Source organism: Myxocyprinus asiaticus, chromosome 26 (assembly GCF_019703515.2).
Source record: "Myxocyprinus asiaticus isolate MX2 ecotype Aquarium Trade chromosome 26, UBuf_Myxa_2, whole genome shotgun sequence".
Lineage (NCBI taxonomy): Eukaryota > Metazoa > Chordata > Actinopteri > Cypriniformes > Catostomidae > Myxocyprinus > Myxocyprinus asiaticus.
The window spans coordinates 15,953,119-15,967,607 of NC_059369.1; the positions used below are offsets into that span (position 1 = coordinate 15,953,119).

General features: G+C 38.5%; 1 protein-coding gene and 1 pseudogene across 1 annotated transcript; one reads left to right on the forward strand and one right to left on the reverse strand.

Annotated features, from left to right (window-relative positions):
- Positions 1–2,191: 2,191 nt before the first annotated feature.
- LOC127416715 (NAD(P) transhydrogenase, mitochondrial-like) overlaps positions 2,192–14,489 on the reverse strand; it is a 32,104-nt pseudogene continuing 19,806 nt past the window's right edge.
- On the forward strand, positions 3,155–12,933 carry LOC127416790 (tRNA-uridine aminocarboxypropyltransferase 1-like). The gene is made up of 4 exons (XM_051656338.1): positions 3,155–3,451; positions 11,422–11,565; positions 11,646–11,874; positions 12,402–12,933. Exons 1-4 carry the CDS (start codon positions 3,257–3,259, stop codon positions 12,626–12,628), a joined length of 795 nt encoding a protein of 264 aa, XP_051512298.1. The 5' UTR covers positions 3,155–3,256; the 3' UTR covers positions 12,629–12,933.

The window sequence follows — 14,489 nt, forward strand, 5'->3', positions numbered from 1 at the left end:
CAGATAATTTGTAACATGCTTTGAATATAAACATATTCTCAAAGTTTCTCTAAGCTGATGTGAACTCACACTAAAAACTATATAATTCATTTATGAGGTTAAAGAGTTTGATATAGATCAATGTGCCAATCAGATGAATTTCGTCTGCAAACGTTTAATCTTCAATCATCTATATGTATTTTCAAACTTTACAGAACCCAGGAACCACCCACTCAGAGTCAACCCAAGGACACACAATATAAAAGCAACAAGTAACATGGCCACTAGTATAACTTTCATTTAGAACGTTAACTAATGCTTAACAGATCATTAGCAAATGTTCATTCAAATAGTTACAAATGTTTCTTTAATTCATCTGGTTTAAAATATTTGATGTTTGTGTGGTCTAAAGTCTTTAGCTCACAACATGAGTTCACTAGATGTGAGCCAAAATCAAATCAAAAGCATAACAGATTCTGGCAGAAATAGATGTGGACATGTTAAGTGAGTTGTATCACAGTTTTGAATCTAAATGGAATGAACCTGTTAAAGCTTAAAACATACCTACAAAGAATATGAGAGTAAACATATAGTATATAGGAGAACCCCCCCCCCCCCCCCCCTTCATGCTGTGTAAATGTTTAAATTATTTATACATTCATAATGAACTCTTGATCTTCAGCGGAGATGTAAATTACGCTGAATTTCTCATGAGAAGTAAATTGCGTTGACTTTCTCCAAGTTTCACACATTGGCTGTTGGTGGTAAACGTCACTCATTCATGTGCACACGCTTCAGGGTTAATCATGAACTCACGACCAAACTCTTAAGGTGGGTATAATGTTTATAGTGAGTGTCTTGAGATCGCCGAACCGGTTCTGATCCAGTTTGGCTTTACCTGGTTTTGTTGATTCAGTTCTATTGGAGGTGCTCGCCTTCGCCACTACAGTCCCCCAGGAGGCACCTGTCCTTGCTGCAGTCACCTCGGAGGCACCCGCCCTTGCCACTCCAGTCCCCTTAGAGGCAGCCACCCACGCCATTGCAGTCCCCCTGGAGGTGCCCGACATCGCCACTGCAGCCGACCTGGAGTCGCCCGTCCTCACTGCAGCCCCCCTGAAGGCGCCCGCCCACTCTGGTGCAGCCCTGAACCCTGTTCCCACCCTAGCGGCTACTGCTGACCCTGTCCTCATCCCTGTTCTTGAGTAGCCCAACCTCCTTACTGCTCTGGAGCCACCTGGCCCTCTTCCCACTCCGGGGCTGCCTGATATCATCCCCGCTCCGAGGCTGCCTGACCCCGTGGCCTCTCCAGAACCGCCTGACTCTGAATAACATTTTTAAGTGTAGACATGTTTTTGTAAGAATCATCCATGCAGATTCAATGCTAAAACAAGAATTAAATTAAGAATTACCTTTCCTTTGTAGAATTGTTTTTTTCACTGTGTGTTGAGAGGGGATTTTAGTCAAGTTTTTAATATATTTTTTATTCTTATTTCATTTTTATTTCTATAGTGCTTTTGACAACACCACAATGGTTTTCCTCATTTCAAAGCAGCTTTACAGAAAATTATCATGTGACATATTACAGCATCTGTTGCTTGATATCTGATTATTAGCACTTCATTAACATGATTAAATCTTCATTGCACCCAGCAATGTTTCAGTCACCAGCTTGCTTAACAAATGCTATCAATCAAATGCAGTAAACAATTATAATTTGCTTGAATAATTATTAATATATGTGGTCAGTGTGACCTACAGAAACAGCTGCAGCAGGATACTAATACTACAGGAGGAATCAGTCAAGACACTTCAGTGATCACACACACACACACGTGCACATGATCACCAGCACAGAATGTCACCTCTCATGAACCATTGAACTGTGGAATGCTACTGACCTGCAGGTAAAAGGCACCAATTACCTGACAGCAAATAAACAAACCCTCCACACAGGCAATTACTGCTCACATTTTCATCAGATAATGTAAACATATAGGTTTATTTGTGATTATATTACCACAGTTCATACCCTACAACAGAAAGGGCAATGTTTGATATTTGAACAGCAGCTGTTGATTCTGTTGCATTCCGTGCTTAATGTAAACTCTGAGATGTCTCCCCACACACGGCTGGCACTCCAGCCACCTGGGAAAGATGGAGGGCTGTAGTTTCACTTTAATCCAAAGCTTCTCCAGGTCTTTGGTGATAGATTCAGCGATGTCACTGGGAAATGGGACTTTGGCTCTTAGATCTTCATATATCATCCCAGAAGTGATTGTAGAGATAAGATGTTGAATCATCCTCCTCACGTCACTGGCCACTCAACCTGAAAAACAGAAATAATGAAAGTATCACTCCCACTGATTAATTCAATTCAATCTAGCTTTATTGATATGGCAACTGATGTACAGAATTGACAAAGCATTATAAGGTTATCCAGAATGTTTTTAAATAGGATACTACTACAACAACAACTGAATCTTACAAAACCATGTCCAGGTCATATTTCATCCTGAAATTAAAGGGAAAAAGAACCAATTAACTAGTTTTTAGTACAGTTAAGATTATTTGCATTGTAACATTATTCTCATGACAATTAAGTTTGGATGTTTTACTTTTTAGGTTTTATATTTATTTATTTATTTGTAATTCTCATCAAAATATTGCCATTTGTACTGATTTTTATTTAAATATGTATAAATTAAATAAATAGATATTTTATGTCTAAATACTTTTTTAATATAACAAAAATAATAAACATAGATTTTGCATTACATGAATTACTTTTTTTTCTTTTGCATTAATGAGAATTTGGGGAGGATGTGCTTAATTAATTGTCATGATAAAAATGTTACAATGCAAAATTGGCTTAATTTTATTTTAAGCACAATATAACTTCGTTTTTTATCTTTATTTTGGGGTGCTTCATAAGATTAACTCAACAGTGATAGCTACATTGATAATTACAAAGGCAAAAAGAAAGAAAAGGTAAACACTTGAATACTAATATATTATTATAATTATGATTAAGGGCTCATTTGGACTCTTACCAGTCCTTGAGATTTTGTTCATCCAGTGAACAAATCGGCTTGTTTCATCTTCAACTCTCCGCAGCGTCTGCGTCTGTTGCTAGGCAACCACCAGCCTCACTTCCTGCTTCCTGTGATGTGTAAGTGTTTCCGGTGTGTAGTGCACGTATGGCTTTGTTGTTGCCATCCGTGTGTTAATTTTGACAGTTAAAAACCACATTAAACCAGACTGGTTCGGTTCGGTGCTGATGTCGGATCAGGATTGCGCTGCAAGGGAGAGGAGCTCTCTGAGCGGGCTGCTGCTCGCCTCGCACGCCCCGCTGGATGAAGCGCAGCGCGCCGGACGGATGAAGTGCTCGCGATGCGGCTCGTCGCGCATGTTCTACTGCTACAGCTGCTGTGCGTTGGTTGGGCTGGAGTCACAGGACGTACCGAACGTGAAGGTCCGTCAAAACATCTATAAACTCTATTAATTGTGTTGAAAACCGTCTCTACACTGAGCGCGAGCAATGCGATAGGCTGTTTACACTGATTATAACGGGAGCGTTCTAGTCGACTCGGTGTTAGTCATGCTTTTTTTGTAAAGGTGATTTTTGGATCAGTGTCTGTCTTGAACGCAACATTTATTCTTACTAATTTTCCTTTATATTAAACAACGATAGTAGTTCAGTCTGAATCAATTAGATTGAACTTTACAGAGCGATACTCGCCATCATGTCATTCAAACCCCTATGATTTTCATCTGTGGAAGTTAATACTGCCTTTTTCCCATACAGTGAAAGCATATAGTGAGTACTAGGGGCTGTCAAGATCCACAAATGACAAAAATACAGCACATCCACTTAACAGTATTCCAAACCATATGAATAGCTTTTGTGAGAGGAACAGACCTTATTTTCACTCTTATGCCATCACATATGTGTAAGACTTTCTTGAAGATTTTTAGAAGAATATTTCAGCTGTGAGTTCATACAGTGCAAGTGAATGGTGACTAAAACTTTGAAGCTCCAAAAAGCACATCAAGGCAGCATAAAAGTAATACATAAGACTTAAGTGGTTTAATCCATGTCTTCACAAGTGATATGATCAGTTTTTGGTGAGAACAGTCCAAAGTATAACTTATATGACTTAAAACAAAAATCGAGAATATTTCCCCCAGCCAACTGAATAAAAGAAGCAAAAAGTAGAGGGCAGTAAACACAAGCAATTCAGTGACAAGATGTTTTCAGCAGACTGTAATTTGGACTGAAGGGAGGGAAGATTTTCATTGATTAATTACTTAAATTTGGGTCTATTCTTACACACATACACACACAACTTATTAAACTGATATTACAGTTTTTCTCAATTGCTTTGGCTAATATTTTTAAACAGTCTTAACATTCTCTAAACTGTTAGTGCAGTTGTCACAACTGTTTTATGGGACATCACAACTCTATTGCATGTCTGCAAAATGTAGTATCTCACCCAAAACATTTAATTAATGCTTCAAAACCTAGTTATTGTGTCAGTAAATTGGCCAATGCCACCAAAAAGTAAAGTGTTTTTGTCATCGTGTGAGCTGTACTGGTCAAAATGTTTAGATGTTTTTTCACCATGGCAGTCAACCCTGGAAATGTTTGTTATATACAAATTTCATTTTTGATCACATTTTTGTTGACACTGACTGCTTACTGTACTATACAAGAATGTCAATTTTGTCTAGCTGAATGCTATTGTGTATCACACTGAGCTTTTTAGATACCGATTTCAACAGTAGGTAAACGTTTACTGGGAAAAGTCAATACTGTACAATACTGTAGTACACAGAAAAAGGAAATGCACATTTGTATATATACAGTAAATTTATTTTTGTAGCAATGAGCTACATGTAAACGGAAAAATTAACATTTGCATGTCCATTTTTACACATTTCTTACATGTAAAGTCATATATAGTGAACAGAAAATTGCCAAAAAATGCATTAAAAAAAACACACAAAAAAACACAACAATGAAGAAACATTCCATGTCATAGATCTTTATGGAATATACATGTATGTCTGACAGATTTTGAAAAATGAATGGATCATTTTGCATGTGATGGCTCACATGATGAAAGAATGTTTAGAAGTTGTGAAGAGTATGACAATTTCACTGAGAATCAACTCGTCAGTTTTGATGAGCAAGCCATGTGCATTTAGTTATTGTGCAAATTGTAGAAAATTGTACTGACTCTTTTGCACACATGTGCCATAACACATGCAATATGCTTAAATGAATAAGAAACTAACTGTTCCGAGATTTGAACTTAATGTTTTGAAAAAAATTATTCTCATTCGAGAATTTAGCCAAAGCGATTGAGAAAAACTGTAATAGACTTGGAATATAGTGCACGAATCATATGGACTACTTTTGAGATACTGTAATGGTGTCTTTTATCCTTTTGGAGCTTGATAGATCCTGGTCACTGTATATTTTAATTGTACTGAAAAGAGCACAGTGAATATTCTGCTAAGCATCTCCATTTGTGTTCCATGGAGAAAGAAAAATCTTACAACATCATGAGATTGGATCATTCATTGGAGAAGTAGATGATGACTGAATTTACATTTTTGGGTGAACTTGTCAGTTTCCATCTTCATACAGTACATAAAAGATAAGTTACAGTCAGATGATGAGATATGTGTTAGAGGTTAATAAATGTTTGTCTGAAAGATAAATTAGGAAGAGTCTTTATTGTTTTAGCAGAAATTCAGGGACAAAGTCTTATTTTGGCTAATATTTATGCACCTAACATTGATGATCAGGGCTTTTGCAAGCCGCTGGCACCCCTCATGATATAATATTGGGAGGAGACTTTAATCTATTGATGGATTCAGTCCTTGATCGTAGTAAAGCAAAAGTGTGTAAGCCCCCTAAAGCAACATTGATGCTTCACAGGATGTGTAAAAATCTTGGTCTTATGGATATTTGGAGACTTTTGAACCCATCTGGTAGGGACTATACATTTTTTTCATCAGTCCATAAGATTTATTCTAGAATAGATTTTTTTTATTTTATTTTATTTTTTATATATCTAAGTCCTTCATTTCATCTGCTGTGGATTGCTCAATTGGAAATATTTTAGTCTCAGATCACGCCCTGGTGTGTTTAGAGATGTTGCCACAAACGGAGAAAAAGAAATCATGTAGTTGCTGCTTTAATGTATCGCTTTTGCAAAATCCTTAATTCCAACAAATGCTAAAGGCTGAAATCAATGTTTATATGGAGACCAACTGGTCCTCAGTATCCTCTGTGGGCGTGGCTTGGGAGGCACTTAAGGTGGTTCTTAGGGGTCGGATCATACAGTATGCCTCATTCATCAAAAAGTCCAAAACATGAGAGCACGTGGAATTGGAAGAGAATATTAAAAGTGCAGAGGCAGAGCTGAAGTGCCGAATGTCGTCTAATGGCCTTAGAGAATTGACCCAATTGAAATACAGATATAATACTATTTTGTCGCGGAAGGTGGAGTTTTGGTTATTCAGGGCAAGATAGACATACAGTTGTGCTCAAAAGTTTGCATACCCTTGGAGAATTGGTAATATATGTACCATTTTTAAAGAAAACATGAGTGAGCAGGCAAAACACGTTTCTTTTATTTCTTATGGGATTCATATTCAACTGTAGGTTATAACAGAATGGCACAATCATAAAACAAAACATGGCAACAAAGAAAAAAATTAAATGACCCCTGTTCAAAAGTCTGCACACCCTTAGTTCTTAATACTGTGTATATCCCCCTTTAGCATCAATGACAGCATGAGGTCTTTTGTAATAGTTGTCTATGAGGCCCCAAATTCTTGCAGGTGGTATAGTTGCCCATTCATCTTGGCAAAATGCCTCCAGGTCATGCAAAGTCTTTGGTCGTCTTGCATGAACCGCACGTTTGAGACCTCCCCAGAGTGGCTCGATGATATTAAGGTCAGGAGACTGTGATGGCCAACATGCTGCATTCATCTTGCCATCATTTTTCACAAGATTCCCCATGCCTTTAGAGCTCACACACCCCCAAAACATCAGTGAACCACCACCATGCTTCACAGTGGGGATGGTATTCTTTTCACTATAGGCCTTGTTGACCCCTCTCCAAACATAGCACTTATGGTTGTGACCATAAAGGTCTATTTTGATCTCATCACTCCAAATTACAGTGTGCCAGAAGCTGTGAGGTGTGTCAAGGTGTTGTCGGGCATATTGTAACTGGGCTTTTTTGTGGCAACTCGACCATGCAGCTCATTTTTGTTCATGTATCGTCGTATTGTGCTCCTTGAAACAACCACACCGTTTTTTTCCAGAGCAGCCTGTATTTCTCCTGAGGTTACCTGTGGGTTTTTCTTTGTATCTCGAACAATTCTTCTGGCAGTTGTGGCTGAAGTCTTTCTTGGTCTACCTGACCTTGGCTTGGTATCAAGAGATCCCTGAATTTTCCACTTCTTAATAAGTGATTGAACAGTACTGACTGGCATTTTCAAGGCTTTGGATATCTTTTTATATCCTTTTCCATCTTTATAAAGTTCCATTACCTTGTTACGCAGGTCTTTTGACAGTTCTTTTCTGCTCCCCATGGCTCAGTATCTAGCCTGCTCAGTGCATCCACGTGAGAGCTAACAAACTCATTGACTATTTATACACAGACACTAACTGCAATTTAAAAAGCCACAGGTGTGGGAAATTAACCTTTAATTGCTATTTAAACCTGTGTGTGTCACCTTGTGTGTCTGTAACAAGGCCAAACATTCAAGGGTATGTAAACTTTTGATCAGGGCCATTTGGGTGATTTCTGTTATCATTATGATTTAAAAAGGAGCCAAACAACTATGTGATGATAAATGGCTTCATATGATCACTATCCTTAAATAAAAGACAGTTTTTTTTTTGCATGATCAGTCATATTTTAAAAATCAATGCCAAAATTTCACAATTTCTGCCAGGGTATGTAAAGTTTTGAGCACAACTGTATTTTGAGATGGGGGACAAAGCAGGGAAGCTTTTGGCTAGATATATAAAGCAGAGAGAGTCTTTTTCTACCATTCCCTCAGTGAAATCTGCTGGTGGTGAAATATTTAGATTATTTTACTCGGGATGGGGCACCCGGCAGGGTTGCCCTCTTTCCCCATTATTGTTCTGTCTTGCCCTGGAACCATTAGCAGCCGCGATAAGGAGGAAGATTTTCCAGGGGTGGTGGCGGGAGGTATGGTGCATAAGCTTTTGCTTTACGCAGATGATGTTTTATTATTCGTCTCTGACCCTACTAGATCTATGCCTTGCCTCCACAGAATTATTAATTCCTTTTCCAAGTTCTCAGGATACAGAGTTAATTGTTCTAAATCCGAAGCTTTGGCTCTGACAGAGTACTGCCCAGTAGCGGCTTTTCAGCCGGGCGCCTTCCAGTTGCCTAAACAGGGCATTAAGTATTTGGATATTTTATTCCCAACTAAATTTGTCTGATTTAGTTAGTTAATTTTGACCCTTTATAAAAAGGTTTTCGAGCGATGTGGACAGGTGGGCTTCATTACATTTATCTATGATTGGAAAAGTTACTGTAATTAAAATGAATTGTATTCCAGAATTCAACTACCTGCTAAAATCTCTCCCCATAGATGTCCCCCTCACTTATTTCAAGCAATTTGATAGTATAGCGATATATAGTCCTTCATTTGGAATGGTAAGCGTCCCAGATTACATTTCAGTAAGCTGCATAGGCCGATTGACAAAGGTGGGCTAGGCCTACCCAAGATTTTGTTTTATTATTATGCATTCGGTCTCAGACATTTGGCTCATTGGTCGCTTCCACCTGAGAGAGCCCCTCCCTGGTTTTGTCAGCCCTCTATATTGCGAGTAAATTTCGCACTTTGTGACCCAAGAACGTCTGTTATTAGCCACTGGCAAGTAAATATTAACATTTCACTCGCCAGTGATAGAGTTGTGTAGTGTCGAAGCACCGAGGCCCTTTTACTGAATAAAAAGCAGTTGATTAAGAAGCTGGATTCAGCCTCATGTTTCCCTGCATGCTGTCTCATGCGCGCAGGAAAAAGCACTTGTGTCTCATTCAGTTGAACTCTGAGCATCTCGGGGAACCGCACCCGGATGTCACAAATGCAGCTCTCTTGAGAGCGTGTGAAGATGAACCACTTCAAGCGCTCTGATGTGCACGCCGTCTACAGAGGCTTGCACCAAACAACCTTGAAAATATAAACAAGGTATAAACGTATTAATTTTGTGAACGCAAAGCGCTCCAGTTTCACTTAACTGCCATGTAATGGTGCATAAAATGTCCGTGACACGCAGTGAGACAGAGGAGATACCCTGCTCTGTTTCTGTGGAGATGATAAAATGCAAGAAACAGAATCTCAAAGTCTTCCTTCACAAGAAATAAGGGCTTGTGAGTTAATCAGAGAGCCTTAAAATAATGTGTGAAAGTGAAGAATTTAAGGCAGAAATATTTTACTATTGCATAATGTAATAGCTATACAAGTTGGCTGGGTTACAAAAGAAGCAAAAGAAAACAAAACATTGAAACAGTCCAATGGATCAAAAGTAAATTGGACAAATAAGAGAGATATATTTTAGTTATTTGGACATTTTGATAATTAAAATATTATTTTAATTATTTTATACTTTTATATTTGACTGTCATTCATACAATTTTGAAGCCTGAAAAGGAAATCATATACCCTTATTTTATTATATGACCCAAGCTAAATTTGTATAAATGAATTTGTTGTGTGCATGAAGCACACATAGTGAGTTTGTAGGTTAATTAATCGTCATATTCATGAAACACCTAAAACAGACAATTAATCATCATAGCCCTAAAACAGGTAATTAATCGTCATAATCGCAATTATTTGTTTGACAATTAATTGTCAGCCAAATTTCACAATCGTGACCACTAATTTTCATTATTAGGTTCCTACCTTGTGAATTTTCTTTGTTAAAAATGTGTACGAAATTTCAAACAGTGACAACAACTTATTATTAAAAATGCGATTTCATGACATCATATAAATTGATAGAATATGAAATTTGTACATTTTTAAAAAGCTAAAATGTGATTAAAATCATAAAGCCCCAAAAAATATAAAAATAAAACAAATTACAATATACTATATTATGTGAATATATATGAAGAGGTCCCCTCTCTCAGTTTGCTTAATATATTTTTTAGTTACATTATGCTTACATGTCAAAAGTCTGGTGAGTATAAACAAAAAGTACTAGCCAATGACGATTCTTTCTCCAACATGATCGTAGAGGGTTGTTTTGTATAGAACAGGAAGTTCTTGCCCCTATTTCGACCATTGCAAAGCCTTTCTCTCAAACTAATCGGAGAAGTTACACCCCGTTATCTCACATTTGCACTTGGTATGGACAAAAGTATCCAGTGTGTCTAATTCAGACATTTATTTAAACGTAGCCTTGAGCATATGTCTGAACCCAAAATTCTGTATTAATAAGTCCCCTTTCTGCTGGTCATAGTGGATTGTGAGGGAGGTTAATACACTCGGTGACCTATATGAGAGTGGAGTGTTGAGATCTTTTGAAAATATGGTTAAACATTTTGGGATTCCCAGATCTCTGTTCTTTAGGTATTTACAGCTGCGCCACCTACTCTACTATTTTTGGGAATGTCAAGTCTGCATCTAGAGATGCAAGGGTTGGCCTTATGCAATTCAAGATTTTACAAAGATTTGATTGGACCCCCTCTAGATTGTATAGGCTTGGTCTTAAAGACACACCCACCTGCTGGCAATGCCAATCAGAATTTGGTGACACAACCCATGTCTTTTGGGGGGGTGTTAAGATCCAAGATTTTTGGTTGAAGGTTCAGAGTTTTATGTGTGACATTTTGGACACTCAAATTTTACTTTGCCCCAGACTCTGTATTTTGGGTGATGGGGCAGTCATAAATTTGGGGGATAAACATAAAATTGGGTTCTGACCAGTATTGTGATTGGCAGACAAATTATTTTAAGGGTTTGGAAGTCAGACAGAGCACCATCATTTCCAGAGTGGTGTGCGGAGATGGGGAGGGTGGCAGCTTTCGAAGAGGTGGCAAGTAGAAGGCTGGGGTTTGGGGACTTGTTTTTCAGAAAATGGGGTAATTATTTAGCTGTTTTGGGGGACTCTCGGTGAGGGGATGGGGAGAGAAAAGTTTAGTTTAATTATGTATGTTTATTATATATTTACATTTATTTTTTGTGTGTGTGCATTATTTTATGTGACCACAGGGGTGTTCGTTGGGGGTTAGGGTGGGGTTGGTGATTGGGGAGGGATATCAGTGGGGGTTAAATGTTAATTCGGTGTGTATGTTTTTTTTGTTTTTTTAATCACTAAAACTTTTTAATTACAAATATAAAAAAAAAAAAAAAATGTTTGTCCATTTACAGCTCCCAGTGAAGATCGACATCATCAAACACCCAAATGAAACGGATGGAAAGAGCACCGCAGTGCAGGCCAGACTGCTCGCTCCGCAGGACGTCACCATCTACACCTATCCCTGTATCCCGGATCTTGACCAGTCTGCAGAAAATGTGAGCAAGTAGAAATCCTTGAAAATCTCACTGTGTGCTCAAACCGTCTCGGGTGATACAGATAACCATTCTTCCCACAGATCGTGCTGGTGTTTCCCGGTCCAGACGCCATGACGGTTGAGCAATTATGGGAGTATTTTTCCGCAGGTGGAGAGAGCTGTGGCGGTGAGCCGAGAACGAAGAGGTTAAAGGCGGAGAAACAGAGTGATGCAGCTGCTGATACACACACCTGTCCAATTCAAAGAGTCGTTTTCATCGACAGCACCTGGAACCAAACCACCAGAATCATCACAGATGAACGTCTACAAGGTTCAATGAGTGAATTTGAATTGGCCACACTACAGGATGTTAAATTTGAATGATAGGAAGAGAATTTTGAAAATGGAATGAAAATTACTGAATTGCAATTTAAAGAAATTCAAGTCACACAATAGATGAATTTCATTAGTCCAACGCAGGTCTTGTGCAGCAAACCAAATAGTTACATAATTAATTTTGATAATTATTAATTACACCTAGTAGAATACATTTTTTCTAAACTGATTAGAACTGTTTCTATAAACAACTATGAACACTTAATTCTATAAACAACTTTCATGTTTGAATGAACTTCTTAATTTCATTACATTTTCATTCTTCCTTAAATTAAAATTGGAATTACAGTTCTGCATCCAGTTGGCTAGCTCAGTTCAAACTCAGAATTAAAATTAAAAAAGGCATTTTCAATTCAGTTCTGAATGGTGCACAACCCTAATACCATCAGACTCTCAATTCTTTATCTGTTTATTCATCTCAAACGTGATTTAATTTAACTGGTGTTATTTCTGTTATTACAGCTTTACCAACCGTGGAACTCAAGAGCAGAAGAACCTGTTTTTGGCGGCACCAGCAAGGATGTCCAGACACGTACCTAGCGACCATAGAGGCCATTTACTACTTCCTGAAGGACCTTCACAACCACTATTTCTCAGAGTACAAAGGAGAATATGATAATCTGCTCTTCTTCTTCTCATTCCTGCATAAGCTCATCAACAAAGCCAAACAGGCTGCTGGGAAAATGTGACTCTTGTGTAAAAAGAAAAAAAGACCTCAAATGACTCATGACACAGGGACACACCATACCAATAAAATGCTCCAGCTGTGAGAGGAACGTGCTGATGCATTTAAAACCCATGTGTTTTTATTTGTAAGAAATTACTGGATACAGATCCAGTTTGTCACAGTGATATTTAAATGTTTTTATTTACAAATCAAAGACTGCATGCATTTGAAAATATTCTCAGCATCTCTGGTAATTGAATTGACTGATTGCCGTGTAGTGTTTAAGACACTTTAATGTGTATCTGACAATAAAATGATTTTCTTGTATTCTCGTCTTGTGTGGTAAATGCATGATTTGCATTTGATCTTGATGAAGGGCTTGCACTGCTGCATGCATGCATGTTAGTAGTAGGCCGCTCTTATTTTGGACTGTAAACTGTCACAGGTCTTCTTGGCATCTCCTAGAAGCATGGCAGTGTTAGGCTTGTAGAATATGGGGTTATCCACTGCAGCGTAGCCCACGCCCAGAGTATGCTTCATGACGATCACTTGCAAACATACACGAACACGCTCCAGGTTATTACTGATTCACCTGTGTGATGGTTTTCAAGAGCTCATATTACGAGGAATAAAATTTTCCAACAAGACCATTTAATGAAAATAAACTGCAAAAAACTACTAATTCTCAGCTTCTGCAACTTTCTCAGATCAGATGAATTTCCACATTTATAGCGCCAGTGACACCTATTCAGATTTCAGTATTCAGAAACATAGCCCGTCCAGTCACCGACTGAGATTCAGGAACAGACTGGAGACAAACTACAATTCACAATTTTAACAAAACAATCTGGCACAGGACAGAGAACACAGGGAGATTAAATAGGGAAGGCAGGTGATAAGAATGAACTAATAACAAGGTAACAACGTGGGAGGGACCTAGACATGAGACTGACAGAAGAGCATGTGGCAAATTAACTGCATTATAAGCCATGTGCTCAAACAAAAACACACAGCATGGGTGTCAGGATCCTGTCACCACACAATAAACATGAATGACCAAAGTTACAGGATCCTGATATTACCCCCTCCCCAAAGGGACGCCACATGCCGTCCCAAAAGGAGAACATCTAACACAACACCAAATAACAGACACAAACTAGGGTGGGGCTGGAGTAGGAACTGTCCAAGTAGGAACTTCATCTCCATGATTTCACAAACTTTCTCAACCACCTCCCAGAAATTCCAGCTCTTTAAGCCTCCCCATACTGTATCTCCCAGTCCAAGGGCTCATCCAGTCTGGCCAGGAAAAGATGTATAAAGCTGGTCTCACCAATACCAAACCTCTGAACCGCATCGAGGAGCGCCTCAGTATAAATCCCAAAAGGGCGGTTGCCCTGGCAACAACTTCTCGACCTGCAGTCCCAGGGCAACTTTTGGGAGACTGGTTCCTGCCTAACTGGATTTGGAGTCCAAAAAATTCCCATTATCTCTGCTGGGTCCAATCTGGCCAGATTGTTATGTCACAGATTATGAGGGAGGACCCAAATGCAGGAAGGCAATTCAAAAAGGCTTTATTTAAAAGAAACAAAATACAAACCAAAACTCTCATGAGAAAGAGGAACAAAACAGCGAAAAATAAAAGATAAACAAAACACAAAACCAACTGAGGTTCAGGAACAGACTGGACACATAAACTACATCTCACAATTTTAACAAAACAATCTGGCACATGGACTTTTGTTTTAGCATCTGCCATGTGAGGTCAAAGTCAGGAGCTCTGCAAACCATCCTTTTAAATTTGCCTCAATACTGGATACAGCATTCTATATAGTTCTTACTGACTGCTAGTGGCAGTGCCTCACACTGGATATTATGTCTGTTTG

Bases quoted from the DNA above. Each gene is read 5' to 3' on its own strand.
- LOC127416790 (XM_051656338.1), top strand. From the start codon at position 3,257: ATGTCGGATCAGGATTGCGCTGCAAGGGAGAGGAGCTCTCTGAGCGGG. The intron at 3,452-11,421 runs GTCCGTCAAAAC...GTCCATTTACAG, and splicing joins AGGACGTACCGAACGTGAAG to CTCCCAGTGAAGATCGACAT. The intron at 11,875-12,401 runs GTTCAATGAGTG...CTGTTATTACAG, and splicing joins CACAGATGAACGTCTACAAG to CTTTACCAACCGTGGAACTC.